Source organism: Liolophura sinensis, chromosome 2 (genome assembly GCF_032854445.1).
Source record: "Liolophura sinensis isolate JHLJ2023 chromosome 2, CUHK_Ljap_v2, whole genome shotgun sequence".
NCBI classification, from domain to species: Eukaryota; Metazoa; Mollusca; class Polyplacophora; order Chitonida; family Chitonidae; genus Liolophura; species Liolophura sinensis.
Genome location: NC_088296.1, coordinates 23809861 through 23830320, shown reverse-complemented (window position 1 = coordinate 23830320; position 20460 = coordinate 23809861). Strand labels below are relative to the sequence as shown.

Here is a 20460-nt window from a genome sequence, read left to right as displayed (position 1 = left end):
TCTTTCTAAGGGTCATAGCTCTCAAGTAGACACTCGATAACACAGCTATATTCAACTATGTTCATCAATCTATCTATTTATTTGATTTTTACGCCGTACTCAAGAATATTTCGCTTGTACGAAGGCGATCAGCATAATGGTTGGGGTGTGGGGGGGGGGGGGGGAACCAAGTAGATCTCAAGGGAAACATACGTTGCTGCAAGAGCTCCCCAAGCTCAATCGGAGAGGAAACCAGCACGAACTCAAAGCGATCGCGTTGGTTGGAGGGTGCGGGGGTGGGAGTTGCTCCTGAGCGATTGTTCTACCCTAGCACGCTAAACACTCGGTCATGAGGGAGCCCGGTTATTCGTCATAGTGAGACAAGAAAATATACAAAGTTTAGTGTTATGAGTAAGTTACAAGTTGGAAACCTTATTTGTACAAGATTAGACGAGTACACGTCATTTAAAAGCACTCTGTCTGCACAAATCTACGGGATTATGCGACTCGAATGTAGGCTGTGTGTAAAAATACCTGTAAATAATAGCATATGTGCCTGACTTCGCACCGGAATTCCATGTAGGCCTACACCAAAACCCAACTGCCAAGTAAATCGTTAGTTTTTCGACGAAGTCGTGGTAGGATATAGTCATGATAAAAATCACCGAGATCAGCTAATTGACAGTGCGCGATTTCTTGTACTACCTCAGACCAAAATATCTCCAAAGAAAATGTATTTGTGTATATAACACGAAGCCCAGGTACATATACATTTGCGGATAGCTTAGGATAATGGAACTTTGTATAAATGATCTTGTGTAAGTGAAGCTGGCCTTCGACGGCGTGTGAGGAGGATGAACGGATAGAGGGTGGAGGCGATGACAAAAAATGGCATGAAGTACACAAAAATAATTTGATTGAGGTATCTTCATTAATTAGCGCTGGATAGCAATGAGTACCTCATTCTGCTAAATAATCAGTGGGTGGGTAACCATTCACGGCTAAAATATAGCCAGGACAAAGCTGTGTACATTTCGGCCTTTATAATGGCGATTTGTGAGCAAATTGTAATGTAGCACACTACTAGAGAACATCGGTCAATCCAGCTTGGACCCGAATCGCCATTTCGTGGGAAAAGGCACAAATTGCGTCGTTTGACCAGTAATAAATACATATTCTTAGAGAAAATGGATTTTTGATTACGTCCTACACATCGTGATAATGAAATAATGTGAATTGTAACCAACCCAAACTCTTCACCCTCACCACACATTACCCTTGAAAAATGAAGCGAAATCCCCCAGCCAGACTGATTAATGAACGTCTATCCCAAGGTATCAGCAAGTCTGAACAGAGCCGGACTGAGCAACTGCCTGTCAGCGATGTTCAGCATGTTGTAAGATCTGGAGTAATAGATCACCGGCTTCTCTGACGTCACAGCACCAGCACGGAAACAGATAATGTCATCTTCGTCAAGCTTGAGACGGGCAAAGCGAACCTGGTGAAATATAGCAGAGGGAAAGAAAACAATCAGCACTAGACAAAAAAAAAACATTTTAAGTGAGTTACTTAATATAAATATAAAATACAAAACAAATATTGGTAATTTGACACAATTGTTCATATTACGCCCTGAATACGCATGAGAAACTCCATTATGGTTCTTGTTACAATTTTCAGTTTCATGGTGAACTTGTTGAGGAAGGCCGAACCCTCAGTGTGCATGTTTAAAAAATCCATTGGCGTCGAAACTAGATATTCGTACGTAATACAACCATCATACACTGTCAACACTAATGGGCATTCCAGGTCAATTTGCAAAAGACCAGTGTTAAAATAACGTTCAACATAAACCATCAAAGAAATAAGAAAGCCTTTAAAGTACGGAATTATGACGGATTCATGTAATGAAGAGATTGATTTTTCTAATGATACCGAAAAGTTGATCAGTATCCAAAAAGATTTAGTCCAGTTCCGAGGAAAACATTTGGAGGAAGCCATTGTGCAGATTCGAACATGGTTCCAAAAGATTTCATTTAATGGGTACCGTGTATAACAAACATCTTCAAGAATAAAATCTATGGTATTTCGGAACCATGCTTCAAATACAGATGTAAATGGGTAGCCTATTACTGGAATATCCTCGAAAACGAAATCTTTTGTTTCATTGTTACCATGGAAATTGGATATTATTTACAAAAACAGGTCATAAATCAGATTATCACGACATTTATCATTTTACCATTCTTTCTAAAGGATGGAACTGGAGTAGCTTACAGAAAAAACATGGCTATGATGTTGATGATGAGAAAGTGCAACGTGACCGGTGTCCTAGGTCGACAACATAGTATCTGTACTTACTCGTGTCTCCTTGACAATGATAGCTAATATCCGTGGAGGGTTGGAGAAATACGGTGGTACATCATCCCTACACAGGGCGACCAGCATATCAGTTGCTACCTCATCTGTCAGGAAGAGAAGGGATACAGAGGTACAGTTCATGTAATACATGATACGAAGTCCCGCTTCTCGACGTGAATTTTGCTCAAAATGATAGGACTGACACGTGAATAAGAGTCTATAGGATAACCTGTAAGTCAGATAGAACAAGGCTCGCTTTAAGCGCGTAATTTCGTATTTCATGAATTTCACGCCAAGACAAAGGTTACATTCTCAAAAGTATGTGCACCTCAACGAGGTATATACACCACTAGCTTACATCAAAGCGTGTCTTGTTTGTATTTAATCGCTTTGCAGGTATCTCACATGTCACTTGCCAGAAGCACATGGTTGCCTCCGGACACTCCGGTTTTCCTCCACTCAGAAAACTAACCACAGTCGTATAATTTGGAAATAAATCTTAAGCACGCCATTCAAGTACTTGTTTCTCTCTGATTGATGCTAAGACTGGAATATAAGACAATGGCCAGGCTTGTGGATGTGTGAAACCGGGAAGATTGAGAAGGGAACAGTCGCACCTCAACAGGTTCTCAACAATCTTTCCCATTATCAAAATTTAGAAGTTAAACTGTATACTTCCCCTGGATTGTTTAAACCTGTAGTGATATCGATTGAGGCCGTGGTCATGTTACAGATGTCACAACACTCCTTATCAATGTGGCCTCAGTGGCAGTAGTTATAACATTAAAACCATACTGATATCGATTGAGATCGTGGTGATGTAGTAGGGTTGATCCTTGCTTTAAGTTAAAAAACACTAGAAAAGGACAAAATAATAGTTGCAATTAGATTTGAAGTTGTGATTTTTATTGACAACAGGACGTATTTCACCGGTTACGTGTGGCCATTTGCCAAATAAAACACTGTCGTCGTTGCTTGGATTTACTCACCTTTTAAAGAACGCCTAAGATCTGCGTCCATTGAATCTGATGAGAAATTAGATGTTTTGGCGGTCAGATAACAAAGTTCAGAACAGACAGTGGCGAGCTGACCACAGTTATCACATGGGTGACTCTCTCGTGTTGGACACTGCGTTTCCAACTTTAAATCGGCGAAAGCCTCTCGTTTCACTGGAGTGTTTCTGTTTTGGCATCTGTCGTTGTTGTTGTTCCTGTGATTATTGTTCGCGTTGTTGCTGTATACCTAGATGTGGAAAATAATCAAATTATGCTTGTGCAAGTAGCTGGTTTACGAACATATTTGCGACGTTTTCATTTGTGTCCAAACTGTATATTCTGAAACCCGTAAACAAATAATGTGCTCACGATGAGCAATATGTTAACTATAAAATCCAATCCCAGATCAAATGTCTAATCTGCAATTAGGTTTTTAATCAGACTGACGCAGATATTGTTATGAATACCAAAGTATGTAAAAATTCGCGAAATGGGCTTTGGATCACTTATCTCGGCCGTAAAGGAAAAGGAAGACATAAGAAACAAACAGGAACCGCAAAGAGTTAGTCTACATTGTACCTTGATTATGATAACGGGTTGGTTGTTTCTGGTACAGACGAAATCTGGCGCCCCGACAAGTTCTTGTTTGTTGATAACAGCTCTGCCTCCAAACATAGTCCCTTCCCTGGAGACAATCCGAGGACAACAGCTGAATATTTCTATTTTTATTTATGTATAGATCTATGTGATTGTTTAACCCCATACTCAAGTATTTTTCAGTCATAAGATGGTGGAGAGTTTTATGGATGAAGGAAACCGGAGTGCTTTTCTTTTATCATAAATTCAATGACAGCACCATTTTCTCTGAGAACTACACAACCATGTGTTGGAATACATCTTCATGGAGAAGATGTTGAAATACACGTATACAGAAACTAACAACTGATATATCCACCATCAGCCTGCGTATGGTCGTGGGCATCCCCCGGCCAACGTCATATAAGTGAAATATTCTTGAGTAGTGTACGGCGGTAGTGTACGGCGTAAAATACGAATCAAATAAACAAATAAACCACTGATGTAACAATGTAACCCTTAGAAATATCTGCCTCACTTCAAGCGTAGCTGATGCATTTCGGCGAAGGATCTGAAGACTTCTGCGTAGACCTTTGCTGGAACCGTTGTTGTTGTTGTGGTAGGTTTGGACATCTGCCTCAGGTGAGCGACCAAAGTCGCCAGGTTCTCCGTGAAGGCTATGAAGGCCGTCTGAGAACGAACTCTGAAACACAGTTAAGTCTATAGCACTGATCTGTATGTCAGAAATAGTAGACATAGGACCAAGGAGTTTAGACTTATTTTGCCTGAAGTATAGTACGTATAACCAGTAAGTATTACTGGGTCTGCAGCAGTACCGTTACAACCAGCAAATATCATTTGGCTCTGTAGTAGCACTACAGAGAAATACTACTTGTGTGGAGAAGCGGTAGTACAACCGGCAAATAGTATTTGTTTCTGGAGTATTACAACCAGTAAATATTATTCGGGTCTGGAGTATTACAACCAGTAAATATTATTTGGGTCTGGAGTATTACAACCAGTAAATATTATTTGGGTCTGGAGTATTATAACCAGTAAATATTATTTGGGTCTGGAGTATTACAACCAGCAAATATTTGGCTCTCGGGTAGTACAGCCAGTAGCTATTATTTGTGGACGAAGTAGTACAACCAGCAATATTATTTCGGTCTGGAACAGTACAACCCGCAAATATAGTAAGTGGACTGAGCAGTACAATCAGCAAATATTATCTGTGTCTGAAGTAGTGCAACCAGTAACATTATTTGTGGTGGGAGTGTAGTACAACCCGCAAATCATATGTGTTTGGAGTAGAACAACCAGCAAGTAGTATTTGTGACTGAATTGTGTAGCAAGTATTGTGTGGGGATAGATTAGAACAGGTGGAAACTTTCATTGTTTTGGTCTGGTGAAGTACAACCAGTAAATGTGTATATGGGGTTGACGTGGAACAAGAAGTACTATTTGAATGTGAATATGTGTGCTTAGGGTTTAACGTCGTAATTTGTCAGTCATATGACGCCTAGGAGTCATTAGGTGTATGTGCATATACTGTGTCTTCTTGTGACAGGGTCCATGTCACCAAAGTGCAGCTTATACTGACGCCGGGCCGACCTAACCTTTCAATGCTGAGCGCAAAGCAAGACAGCAACAAGTACCACTTTTAAAGTCTTTGGTCTGACACGACTCGGGTACGTGCTACTTGAGGCCAGAGTAACAGAACTCCAGACTCAGTAATACTTACTGGCAATAACGTACTATTTTTGTCAGGAATTATATAAACCAATAGGTATTATTTTTGTCTAGAGTAGCACAACTGGTAATGACAATTTGGGTCTTAAATGGTACAACCAGCAAGTATTATTTGGGTCTGAAATGGTACAGCCAGCAAGTATTATTTGGGTCTGAAATGGTACAGCCAGCAAGTATTATTTGGGTCTGAAGTGGTACAGCCAGCAAGTATTATTTGGGTCTGAAGTGGTACAGCCAGCAAGTATTATTTGGGTCTGAAGTGGTACAGCCAGCAAGTATTATTTGGGTCTGAAATGGTACAACCAGCGGGTATTATCTGGGCCTGAATTGATACAAGAAGTATTATTTAGATCTGGAGTAGTATTGATGGGCAAAGGTTATCTAGGCCTGAAGTAGAATAACCGATAAATTCTCCATGTGTCTGGAGTACAACAACAATTAACAAGTACTGCGAGTATAGAGTAGCCCAACCATCCAGCAAGAACTGTTTGAGTGCGGAGTGGTATATCATAAACCGACGAATATGATTCATATTTGGAATGGTACAACCAGTAACTTATCTGGCATGGTACAACCAGTAACTTATCTGGGTCTCGGACAAATGACAAACTAACTTACATCACCCTGCATTCATCTTTAATTTAACTGATCCCGGATATTAAAGTCAAGGTGCGAGATATGGAACGGGTAATTTGAGTATTTACATGACCATTTTGAATAAAACCACAACCGAGGTAAATTGTCAAGAGGCTGTATTTTCCCCGGTTACGTGTGACCATTTGCCAATTATCACACTGCCATCGCTGCCCTGGTTTTACTTGCTATGCTGTAGGTCTTATGTAATGTCTGAGCATATGCCAACAATCACACTGTCGTCACTGCCCTGGGTCTAGAGTATAATATAACCAGCAAGTGTTATTTGTGTCTGGAGTATAATATAACCAGCAAGTGTTATTTGTGTCTGGAGTATAATATAACCAGCAAGTGTTATTTGTGTCTGGAGTATAATATAACCAGCAAGTGTTATTTGTGTCTGGAGTATAATATAACCAGCAAGTGTTATTTGTGTCTGGAGTATAATATAACCAGCAAGTGTTATTTGGGTCTGGAGTAGTACAGACAGTAAGTATTATTTGTAGACGAAGTAGTACAACCAGCAATATTATTTCGGTCTGGAATAGTACAACCCGCAAATATTGTAAGTGGTCGGAGCAGTACAATCAGCAAATATTATCTGTGTCTGAAGTAGTGCAACTAGTAACATTATTTGTGGTGGAAGTTTAGTACAACCCGCAAATCATATGTGTTTGGAGTAGTACAACCCGCAAATAGTATTTGTGACTGAATTGTGTAGCAAGTATTGTGTGGGGCTAAATTAGAATAGGTGGAAAGTTCTGGTGAAGTACAACCAGTAAATGTGTATATGGGGTTGACGTGGAACAAGAAGTACTATTTGAATTTGAATATGTGTGCTTAGGGTTTAACGTCGTAATTTGTCAGTCACATGACGCCTAGGAGTCATTAGGTGTGTGTATATATACTGTGTCTTCTTGTGACTTCTTTATCAGCAAGTATTATTTGTGCCTTGAGTATAATATAACCAGCAAGTATTATTTGTGCCTGGAGTATAATATAACCAGCAAGTATTATTTGTGCCTGGAGTATAATATAACCAGCAAGTATTATTTGTGCCTGGAGTATAATATAACCAGCAAGTATTATTTGTGCCTGGAGTATAATATAACCAGCAAGCATTATTTGTGCCTGGAGTATAATATAACCAGCAAGCATTATTTGTGCCTGGAGTATAATATAACCAGCAAGTATTATTTGTGCCTGGAGTATAATATAACCAGAAAGTATTGTTGGTATCTGGATTATAACCAGCAAGTATGTAATACTACTAGCTAACTGTGGCTCTCTAACGAGTACTCACACAATCAGCGGTAATTTATGGGCCACCCGTCTCTCCTGATCTTGGGCCACTTTCAGTAGAATATCCACAACCCTGTCGTAGTTACGGCTCGCGTTGCCAGGACTCCCGTAGCACATGTGTTTCTTCTCAAACTCCAGATGGCCCTCTATGTTGAAATGTATATTCCCCAGCACGTTTTGTTTCAACATGTTAATATGTGTCCTAATTACGGGTGTTCTTATGTCGTACAGCGTGTTGGGGGCGAAAAATATCAGGATTTCGTTGATGTCACGTCCAGGTGGCTTCTGAACAGCCTCAAACCGAAACTGAAAGTGTTGAAGTTTTTCCGCCATTGCTGTAGCGTGAAGACTGGTACCTTCGACTACCCCGAAAAGATTGTCCGACATACTTAAATCTACATGTGCCTGTTGGATTGACAGCTTTTATGAAAGATGTTACCTTGGTAGGCATAAACCGGCGAAGCCCCATAGAGATGTACTAAATAAGTCTTATATAGCGTCTGTGCATGCATTTTGGTCAACACGGTGGCGGGAACGGTGTATTTCACCAATCGGAGCTGTCCATATTCGGAACAACAACTGCTTGTTTGGGAAAAATCGCGTGTCCCGCAAAGTCCGCGTACACAGCTATGAAAAGAATTCGCTGAGGGATCTGCGAGAAAACCACTTGTCACAAACAGGTAATACCTGTCCTGACCAAACATCATTGTGCACCTGTACAGACCCACGTGCACGAGGATGTAAACACACCCAGTCCACGAGGCATTGGAATTCCACATGAATAAATACAAGCTTTTGAACTCTTCTGTTACCTTGAGAGCGACCAAGCCATACAACGATGCCTGTCCGTCCTCCCCCCACCCTCCCTCAAATCTCCTGTTCTGCACGCCTGGAGTAATTACATTGTGTAAATGAGTACGGTTACACACATAAAGTAGGTTGGAATGTTACATAACCGGATTGTAATAGTGAAAACAATAACACCTGATAATATAAACAGCTGGCACTAAGATACAAAATGCACCATACACGAAGACCGATGTCCAAACAAAAACATAGCAAATACTCTTTAAAACAAATAGTGCCATTTTACACACATCAACAGAGGCTAAAAGCGACATCAATATGTCCCCAAAAAAGATTTCAGTGGTGTTTGAAGTCGTCGTTTTCAGCATCACATTGATGTCACAAGAATTTGAGGCATATATCGTCATAGCCGATAAGTAGTGAACTTTCCCTGCCTAAGGCAATTTGTTCTGTGCTGTGTAGTCGATTGGGCGTTCCTCATTGGCGATGTCACGTTATTCTGGCAAACTGGTAACATACCATACATCCATTACACAACAACAAAGCATGCACTAAATGTACAAGAATTGTTATTTAAGCCTTGTCTTCGATCGGGCCTTGGAGCTACACAGTTGACACTGGCGTCGCATTTTTGCTGCAGTTTTTGCTTGAAAGGGTTGGATGAAATGCTGGTTGATTCTTTATAAGCTTATCGTGACTATACGTGGGACCTGGCGCCCGGATGATATAGCGATCTCAGACTTAAGTGGAAACTCAAATCACTTTAAAATTGTTTTTTCATACGTAACAAAGTCAAAATATTGCTTGACAACGTAAATTCTGGTTAAGCTATTGTAAAACAAATTCAGCTAAAATAACAGAAAGGACCACACCAAGATTAATTTTAACTTAAGACTAATATGATATCGTGATCCTGGGAAGAGCATTACATCCAATATAAAAAACTACATCACAACATATAGAAAGTAAAACCAGAGCAGAGACCACAGAGGTCATGATAACTGATAAATGGCCACACTTAACTGGTGAAATATGGCCTCTTCTCATTTTACCTCAGCTAAGGTTTTAACAGTTATTTGTTCACGTAAATTGTTTTAATGTGCCGGGAAAGTGTGTGTGTGTGGGGGGGGGGTGGGGAGTACGTGGCTGTCGATGAATATTAAAGCGCAGAATTCTTGAGAACGGTTCATCTCTCGGAGGTGTTGCTTGCTTCAGCCAATCATGCGGTAGTATGCAGCAATTCCACTGAGTTCATCAAATATTGAACAATTTATTTATTTATTTAATTGGTGTTTAACGCCGTACTCAAGAATATTTCACAGCCAGCATTATGGTGGGTGGAAACCCGGCTCGGGGAAACCCACGACCATCCGTAGTTTGCTGGCAGTCCTTCCCTCGTAAGGAGAGGAAGCCAGCATGAGCTGGACTTGATCTCACAGCAATCGCAATGGTACGAGGCTCCTGGGTCATTACGCTGCTCTTGCGTGCTAACAAACTGAGCCACGGAGGTCCCCTATTGAAAAATTAGTATATAAGCAAGTACCATCGCACCTTTATGACAAGGTACATGCTCATTTACTTATTCGTTCTGACTGGTATTTCACGCCATGCTCAAGAAAATTCCACTTCCACGACGGCGGCCAGCATTATGATGGTAGAAGTCCGGGCAGAGCCTGGGACAAACACAGGACCATCCGGAAGTTGCTAGCAGACTTTCCCACGTACGACCGGAGAGGAAGCCAGCATAAGCTGGATTTGAGCTCACTGCAACCGCATTGATGAGAGGCTCCCGGGGTATTGTGCTGCGCTAGCACGCTAACCACACGACCACAGAGGCCCCATGGTTATTCATCAAGGCTAGACAATAAAGTATCTGAACGATTAGGCCACGGAGGCCCCAACAGGCTCATCCCGCTAGATTTAAAGGCATTGGCCTCGTCACGGCCTATCCACTCACGTTTCGGCTGTGGAGAGCCCGGGGCAAACACAGGACCATCCGCAGGTTGCTGGCAGGCCTTCCCACAAACGTCCGGAGAGGAAGCCAGCATGAGCTGGACTTGAACTCACAACAGCCGCATTGGTGAGAGGCTAGTGGGTCAGTGTGCTGTGCTAGCGCGCTAACCACACGACCACAGAGGCCGCTGGTTATTCATCAAGGCTCGACAATAAAGTATCTGAACCATTAGGCCACGGAGGCCCCAACAGGCTCATCCCGCTAGGCATTGGCCTCGTCACGGCCTAGCCACTCCGAATTAGCAGGCACTATTCCAGCTCTCGTTTCATCGGCTGCAGAATGACTTCCGGAGGTTTATTAGGTACTTGACAAAGGTCAGTGGTTTACTCCAGGCACTTCCCCCCTTAAACCTGTGTTGTGTTGATCATAATGAAATAATCTCTTTGAGCGGCATTTAAAAGTTGGAAGGTCGGTATACATCGCAACATTCATATGGATACGCAGGTCTGGTATTATTACGTACGAAGTAACAGCCACTTATACCGTTCTTGCGGCCTGCGGATGGTCGTGTATTTCCCCAGGCCTCTGTCCGGTTTCCTCCCACCATAATGCTGGCCACCGTCGTAAAAGTGAAATATTCTTGAGTACGGTGGAAAACAACAAACAAGTAAATAAATAAATACGTAATACCGTTCTCAAATAATAAATAAATAACTATCAGTCCAGGGGATTATGTAGCAATTGATTTTATTTCACAGAATATTGGCAAAAAATTTAACCAAAACCATATGAGAATAATTACATGTATATCGGAAAGAAAAGAGATCGATTCTCCAAAAAATGGAGACGTCAATTTGGTCCAGTAAGGCACTAGGCTCTAACGGGAGGCAATACGCTGTACCCTGAATAAGGCAGGACGGATTTCTCGTGTTATGGCGGTATCACAACTGACAGGAAGTCAGGGAGAGGACGGGAATAGTCAGAACAGTGTATAACTACAGATGTCCACAGTGGAAAGATTCATAATCAGTTTTAAACTTAGTATAGGCTGGACAACCGGTGCAGATAAAAAAAAATGCAAGACAAAACGCAAGGAATTTTGCGCTCCCTTTCATAATACTTTACAAACAAAAAATGCAGTACTTAATATAAATCTTATTACGTTTGCATTGCGAGCAGTATATTATTATTTTGTGTTTCAAACAATTTCAAAATATATACACGCACATGTGCAGAAATTGGCAAATATCACAGACAGAAGGAGGTTTGGAAAATTCATTAAATTATGTCTCTGAGAAAGTTGTATATCACATGAAATTGGCCGATAAATGTAATATTGTACCGTTGGAATAAGCAGGTGGTTGTATTTTAAAGGGCAACATATTCTTTAATATTTTTTACCTGAGGCAAAACTTATAAGGATTACAGCCACAGTAGTCTGTTTCTTCAATTTATTTACCCAAAATAATTATATTAAAAAATGTCCCAAAACGTAATAACTTCCACTAGGATATAATGGATTTCTGTCGCGTCTTGTCCACTTCACTAAAAGTGTAGATAAGATTAGCCAATGGATCTGTAAATATTATCTGGTTTATTCACATTTCAACAGACAGTTAAACATACTTCAACAAAAATAAACAAATCAAAGAAATATATAAATAAATACATATTTTCTACGTATCACAGATGTTAGAAAGATATGTACAGTTCTTTTTCTAAGCACTTCAGGTTGTTTAAATTTCTAAAAACCTAAACCAAACATAATACATTTTACCAGGTGAAATGGGCTCTTCCCTCCGCATGTTAAACACTATTTAAATGGGATGCAATTTGTGTCAAATTCAAATACTGCCTAATCCGTACAAACAAATCCATTCTTTGGCTGTTTTGAATGAACATTTTGGATTGGCTTGAGATAATGAAAGTCACTTTTTGATTGGTTGATTCTACTGTTGACAAGCATAATTAATGACTCAGTTGACACAATAAAGCTGCTCCCTTGGCTATCCAGTAATCTTGTGGCATGTTAGACGGAAGGTAGACAGCTACCACATAGTTTGTGGAATGACCTGAAACGAACAAAAAAAAAACAGTTTCTTTACTTTGGATTATCAGTGTATTTACATTGTATGCACTGTACACTGAGTGACCAACTCACACACAAAATAAAGAAATTTCAGTACTCTTACGTCATTTAACATACTTATCTTTTGTCCCTTCGGTTTAGATATATGGTACTGCATACAGAACGTTTAGTTTTTCTCATATAAATGCACACCATTCATTTCAAGTTAAATGACACAAAATTTCACCACAGGCACTGAAAATTCCACGGGCGTTTCCAATTGAGAATTGAGGACCACATTCTGTATGCTTCTGTTATTTGCAGCAGATCAAACAAAACCAGCACAGTCACATGTAGTTTGTTGGCAGAGCAGTGTAAAACACTTTTCGTTCTACTCTTAGTTATCTGATATTATCAGCTGCGGTTAAACTAGCGCTGGTTTGTGCGACTCTATAAAGTCGGCTCTGGTCAGTTCACCAATTTATGGTGGCTTGCATTTACACGTTGGTCAGTAGACCTATAAACATTGAATTCACTTACAGGGCGGCATGCACTTGTCACTCTGGAATTTAGTATGCATCTGAGCTAGCAAATGCCGTTACACGGAGTTGTTCTAATTGAGACCACCAAAACCTGTGCATCAGAAAAAGCCATCCTAAATGGAGCCAGTTTAGACTAGGTCACCCTGCCTTGAGCCAGCCTTGATCCACCAGTTTTTTCTAGATGCAATCCAACATTTCTATATTTACCATCTTTGTGAATTCGTGTGGGTATTCATGCTTGTAACTTTTCTAAGGGTGCGGGAGGTGGGGAGGTATTGTTGGTTTCTCCGTATGTATGCCCATACGGTTTCCCCATTCAGCTTGCATTCACACAACCACTCTCACCTACAGGTAACTAACATCCCGCATCACCAGGCTGCCATAAGCCTTACCTGTGGTAGACAAGGTCCCTGCCCTGGCAGCTGTCTTGTACAGAGGAGCCACATAGTTTGTGGGGTCAGGAACAAAGTCCATCTTAGGCTCCATCTTCAACATGGGAAGGGGAGAGTTCATTTCACCATAGAGCGCGTCACCCACCACCATGTTCTCAAGGTCCCAGCGACAGCCGTCCATAAACATCCCATGGACGAGGATCCCATCTTCAGGGGTCGGGACCTGATTGGGAGAGACAAGGAAGAGTAATAAGACGAGTGTACCATATTGACAGAATCTTTAAATACTGAGCATAATTAGTTCATTAGGAGATCGTGTTCAGGGGTATGCACCTAATTGGTGGACATAAAGAGGAGAAATGAGACGTGTGAACCAAACTGACAGAATTCTTCGGAAGACATCAGACAAATTCATCCTTTTGTCAGGTGCAAGATGGTGACAGGATCCCAGTTTCCCATCAGAGTTTGTCTCATTTTAAGGAAAAAGATGACTGATAAAGTTACAGAACTTTACAACCACAATAATGACTTACGACTTTGTCCATTTCAATCTCTTCTCCAAATTTGAGCTCAGCCATGGCCTTGGTCACCTCCTTCTGGTCACGGAAATGTGGCAGGGGAGAGAACTCAAAGCTGAGGTGATCGATGGGCAGGTTGTATTTACGAGCGTGATTCTGTAATGTTCCCGTCAAGAAACCTGGAATGTAGAGATGATTGAATAGTCATAACACAGGCAGTAAACTGAGTCACTTACAAAGAAAGTCAATAGTTAAAGGTCAGCCTCATGAATTAAAGTAAGAGAAAGCTAAAGTATCAGGTAAGGCTCATCTAAACAGACAACTGAAAACTATGCATAAAAATACTTTCGTTTATTTTTTCCGATTTTTTGAAAAGTGTTAACGGGCATTCAAATATTTGAATACTATGATGGGCTTTGTAAGCCATACTGACGGTATCTAGGAACGCGATCTGACGTCACCTCCCATTTTTTATCCTGATTTTCACCAGAAGAAATGAATTTCTGAGAACATTATTTTAGTAATGTTTTACTCATTTGTAAAAAGAGTTATTCCAACACACAGTGTCGAGATTAGAGTTTGAAAAACTTCATGTGACTTCAAAATTCCTAAACTCTGTACGGTATGGTCCATAAAGACCACCTTAGAATTCAAATGTTTGAAAGCCTTTAACTTTTTTCACGTAAATCTATAAAAAGAAATGAAAGTATATTTATGCATAAGTTTAAGTGATCTGTTTAGGGATGCCTACTTCAACTTTTAGGGGTCCTCCTTAAAAATAGGTCATGATGAATGGCATGTAAAATATGCACTTTCAGAATGCCAACACTTTGGTTTTTCTCATCAGAAATTTATCAAACTTCAAAAAACCAAACAAACTGTAAAGTGAGCCTAAACGTATAACATGCACATGAATTAAGTGGAAGAGTATGGAAGAAATGTGGAACTTAAAAAATGCTAAACCTTTTTTGCAAAATAGGAAACTGGAAAAACGTAAGTTTTGGCATAAAAAGAAACATTTCATGACCTTTAATATGTGCCTCAAAAAATGCACATTTTGCAGGGTGAAAGTTCAGGTCAATTACAGTACGAGTATGTACATGTACATGTATACAGTATGCACTCACTACCGGTATGTACATGTATACAGTATGCACTCACTACCAGTATGTACATGTATACAGTATGTACTCACTACCGGCATGTTCACACTCGCTACTGGTATGTACATGTATACAGTATGCACTCACTACCGATATGTACATGTATACAGTATGCAGTCACTACCGGTATGTACGTGTATACAGCATGCACTCGCTACCGGTATGTACATGTAGACAGTATGCACTCACTACCGGTATGTTCATGTATACAGTATGCACTCACTACCGGTATGTACATGTATACAGTATGCACTCGCTATCAGTATGTACATGTATACAGTATGCACTCGCTACTGGTATGTACATGTATACAGTATGCACTCACTACCGGTATGTACATGTATACAGTATGCACTCACTACCGGTATGTACATGTAGACAGCATGCACTCACTACCAGTATGTACATGTATACAGTATGTACTCACTACCGGTATGTACATGTATACAGTATGCACTCACTATCGGTATGTACATGTATACAGTATGCACTCGCTACTGGTATGTACATGTATACAGTATGCACTCACTACCGGTATGTACATGTATACAGTATGCCCTCACTACCGGTATGTACGTGTATACAGCATGCACTCGCTACCGGTATGTACATGTATACAGTATGCACTCACTATCGGTATGTACATATATACAGTATGCACTCACTATCGGTATGTACACATATACAGTATGCACTCACTACCGGCATGTACATGTATACAGTATGCACTCAATACCGGTATGTACATGTATACAGTATGCACTCAATACCTATATGTATACAGTATGCACTCACTATCAGCATGTACATGTATACAGTATGCACTTGCTACCTCTATGTAAGCGTATACAGTATGCACTTACTACCTCTATGTACATGTAGACAGCATGCACTCACTTCTGGTATGTACATGTATACAGTATGCACTCACTACCGGTATGTACATGTATACAGTATGCACTCACTACTGCTCTGTACATGTATACAGTATGCACTCACTACCAGTATGTACATGTATACAGTATGCACTCACTACCGGTATGTACATGTATACAGTATGCACTCACTACCGGTATGTACATGTAGACAGTATGCACTCACTACCGGTATGTACATGTATACAGTATGCACTCACTACCGGTATGTTCATGTATACAGTATGCACTCACTACCGGTATGTACATGTAGACAGTATGCACTCACTACCGGTATGTACATGTATACAGTATGCACTCAATACTGGTATGTACATGTATACAGTATGCATTCACTACCGGTATGTACATGAAGACAGTATGCACTCACTACCAGTATGTACATGTATACAGAATGCACTCACTATCAGTATGTACATGTATACATTATGCACTCACTACCGGTATGTACATGTATACAGTATGCACTCACTACTGGTATGTACATGTATACAGTATGCACTCACTACCAGTATGTACATGTATACAGTATGCACTCACTATCGGTATGTACACATATACAGTATGCACTCACTACTGGTATGTACATGTATACAGTATGCACTCACTATCGGTATGTACATGTATACAGAATGCACTCACTATCAGTATGTACATGTATACAGAATGCACTCACTATCAGTATGTACATGTAGACAGTATGCACCCACTACCGGTATGTACATGTATACAGTATGCACTCACTACCGGTATGTACATGTAGACAGTATGCAGTCACTACCGGTATGTACATGTATACAGTATGCACTCACTACTACTCTGTACATGTATACAGTATGCACCCACTACCGGTATGTACATGTAGACAGTATGCACTCACTACCAGTATGTACATGTATACAGAATGCACTCACTACCAGTATGTACATGTAGACAGTATGCACTCACTACCGGTATGTACATGTAGACAGAATGCACTCACTATCGGTATGTACATGTAGACAGTATGCACTCACTACCGGTATGTACATGTAGACAGTATGCACTCACTACCAGTATGTACATGTATACAGTATGCACTCAATACTGGTATGTACATGCAGACAGTATGCACCCTCTACCGGTATGTACATGTATACAGTATGCACTCACTACTGGTATGTACATGTATACAGTATGCACTCGCTACTGGTATGTACATGTAGACAGTATGCACTCACTACCAGTATGTACATGTATACAGTATGCACTCAATACTGGTATGTACATGTATACAGTATGCATTCACTACCGGTATGTACATGAAGACAGTATGCACTCACTACCAGTATGTACATGTATACAGAATGCACTCACTATCAGTATGTACATGTATACATTATGCACTCACTACCGGTATGTACATGTATACAGTATGCACTCACTACTGGTATGTACATGTATACAGTATGCACTCACTACCAGTATGTACATGTATACAGTATGCACTCACTATCGGTATGTACACATATACAGTATGCACTCACTACTGGTATGTACATGTATACAGTATGCACTCACTATCGGCATGTACATGTATACAGAATGCACTCACTATCAGTATGTACATGTATACAGAATGCACTCACTATCAGTATGTACATGTAGACAGTATGCACCCACTACCGGTATGTACATGTATACAGTATGCACTCACTACCGGTATGTACATGTAGACAGTATGCAGTCACTACCGGTATGTACATGTATACAGTATGCACTCACTACTACTCTGTACATGTATACAGTATGCACCCACTACCGGTATGTACATGTAGACAGTATGCACTCACTACCAGTATGTACATGTATACAGAATGCACTCACTACCAGTATGTACATGTAGACAGAATGCACTCACTATCGGTATGTACATGTAAACAGTATGCACTCACTACCGGTATGTACATGTAGACAGTATGCACTCACTACCAGTATGTACATGTATACAGTATGCACTCAATACTGGTATGTACATGCAGACAGTATGCACCCTCTACCGGTATGTACATGTATACAGTATGCACTCACTACCGGTATGTACATGTATACAGTATGCACTCGCTACTGGTATGTACATGTATACAGTATGCACTCACTACCGGTATGTACATGTATACAGTATGCACTTGCTACCGGTATGTACATGTATATAGTATGCACTCACTACCGGTATGTACATGTATACAGTATGCACTCGCTACCTCTATGTACATGTATACAGCATGCACTGACCTTGAGGGAAGAAGAATCCTGACATCCAGAAAGATTTGGGCAGTCCGTGGACGATCCAGTTGTTGATGAAGGCACAGCGGAGGACGAGGTCCTGCACCCAGCTACCCAGGGGCTTCAGCGAGGGGTAGGCGGCGTTCGCCCACAGCCCTGGTACCTGGTTGTTCAGGAAGGCATTGTAGACTAACTCTAACTCGTCACTCATCACCACAAACCCTTTGATTGCCTTTTGTAGCTGAACAAGTGAGTTCTGCGGAGGAACAAACAACCAATACAGTACATGGTAAAACCTGGTGAATCCACTGATTGGCCAAGGGTAATACAGGAAGTAAGTAACTCCAGAGACATTAGTTATTAGCATACTAAACTGATATTTCGCTAAGTTCAATTTCTGTTATCATCATTGCTCTCGAACCCTAAATGAGCTAAAAAAATTCAACCACAAAAGAGCATTTTTGAGGGCAAATAAGCGTCACATGATGTTATGTCTGGTGCTAAAATTTACATTTCCCAGTAGGATACGATCCTACTTTCCAAACACCTCTCAATGCACCTTTCTGAAATCAACAGAACTCCCAGAATCTGGACAAATGAGCAACTTAGTCATGGACAAATTTTAGGTTATGTAGAGTATACACATGCATTGTATTTTGCTTTTGTGGGAAGTTCGTTATTTTACAAGAGACACATTTTGCTTGATTCTTATTTATTCTTTCACCTAATACATACAGCCATTTCAGAGGGGTTTATATGGTGACATTTGATTAATTTCTGATCAGAAAAAGCCAAGTTTTGGCACCAGAAGTGTCAGTGTAAGACCTTCATGTGTTTCTGAAAGTGTGTTTTTACATACCAAACTTTAGGTGAAATACGGTTATGTACGTGTATGTTATATGGTGAAGTACGGTATGGGACCATACTGTACATACCAATAACGAAAATGCCATAAACTGAACTTGTCAAAATATCCATTCACTTATATCCTCGCAGTGACTTTCTACAATACATGCTAAGCTGAAATTCTCAGAAGGTCCATTATCCGTGTGCCAGTGGTAAGTTTTCTGTAGAAAGTTACAGTTAGTGGGTCCTTATAATCCACAGACCACAGTACTCATACTTGTCCCTTTATCAGGTGAAAGATAGAAAATAATATTTATTTCCTTGTGGTTTAATACAGTACTAAACATTTAATAACAACAATAATAATAATAATAAATATAACAATAATACTGCTTTATTTCAGACAACAAGGTCCATGTAAAAAGAAGGTGTTCCAACAGAGGGATGCCAAAATGTCACGAGCACAAAAGTTCTGAGCTACACAAATGTACAACAGACATTGTTGAACAATTAAATTATTACTCCACTTATCCATAACTGCTGACGTAAACCTGATATCTGACTCAAGCAGCTTTCTCAATATACTATTAGAACTCACCTCGATTCATTTTATGAAACCCTGCATCGATTTTCGAAATAATTTCAAAACATTTGTCTTTTTCAATGTTCAGCAGAAGAGCAAGTAAAAGTTACAGTACATGATGAACCGAGAGTCCTCTAGGGGTTTGCTAGTGGTGTGCCATCAGTCTGTTTGTAGTTTGTCAGTGGTCAGTCTTGTGTAGGAAATTTATATGGGTCAGTACATCATGAACCGGGAGTCCTATAGGGGTTTACTAGTGGTGGGCCATCAGTCTGTTTGTAGTTTGTCAGTGGTCAGTCTTGTGTAGGAAATTTACATTGGTCAGTACATGATGAACCGGGAGTCCTCTAGGGGTTTGTTAGTTGTGTGCCATCAGTCTGTTTGTAGTTTGTCAGTGGTCAGTCTTGTGTAGGAAATTTATATCGGTCAGTACATGATGAACCGTGAGTCCTCTAGGGGTTTGTTAGTGGTGTGCCATCAGTCTGTTTGTAGTTTGTCAGTGGTCAGTCTTGTGTAGGAAATTTATATGGGTCAGTACATCATGAACCACAAGTCCTTTACGGGTTTACTAGTGGTGTGCCATCAGTCTGATTGTAGTTTGTCAGTGGTCAGTCTTGTGTAGGAAATTTACATTGGTCAGTACATGATGAACTGGGAGTCCTCTAGGGGTTTGTTAGTGGTGTGCCATCAATCTGATTGTAGTTTGTCAGTGGTCAGTCTTGTGTAGGAAATTTATATGGGTTAGCATTTGTGATTCTATATCTTCAGCAGGTGAAAAATGGTAAAATAGTA

At 40.4% G+C, this 20460-nt stretch overlaps 1 protein-coding gene across 1 annotated transcript in view; it reads right to left on the bottom strand.

The window, feature by feature from the left end:
- Positions 1–11097: 11097 nt before the first annotated feature.
- The window catches only part of LOC135463214 (dynein axonemal heavy chain 6-like), a 437090-nt gene continuing 427727 nt past the window's right edge, over positions 11098–20460 (bottom strand). Inside the window, exons 77-80 of the mRNA XM_064740526.1 lie at positions 18252–18498; positions 13895–14058; positions 13362–13584; positions 11098–12431 (exon numbers count right to left, since the gene is read on the bottom strand). Of these exons, the coding sequence (XP_064596596.1) occupies positions 12328–12431; positions 13362–13584; positions 13895–14058; positions 18252–18498 (738 nt within the window). The 3' untranslated portion in view covers positions 11098–12327. The remainder of the gene's footprint in view (positions 12432–13361; positions 13585–13894; positions 14059–18251; positions 18499–20460) is intronic.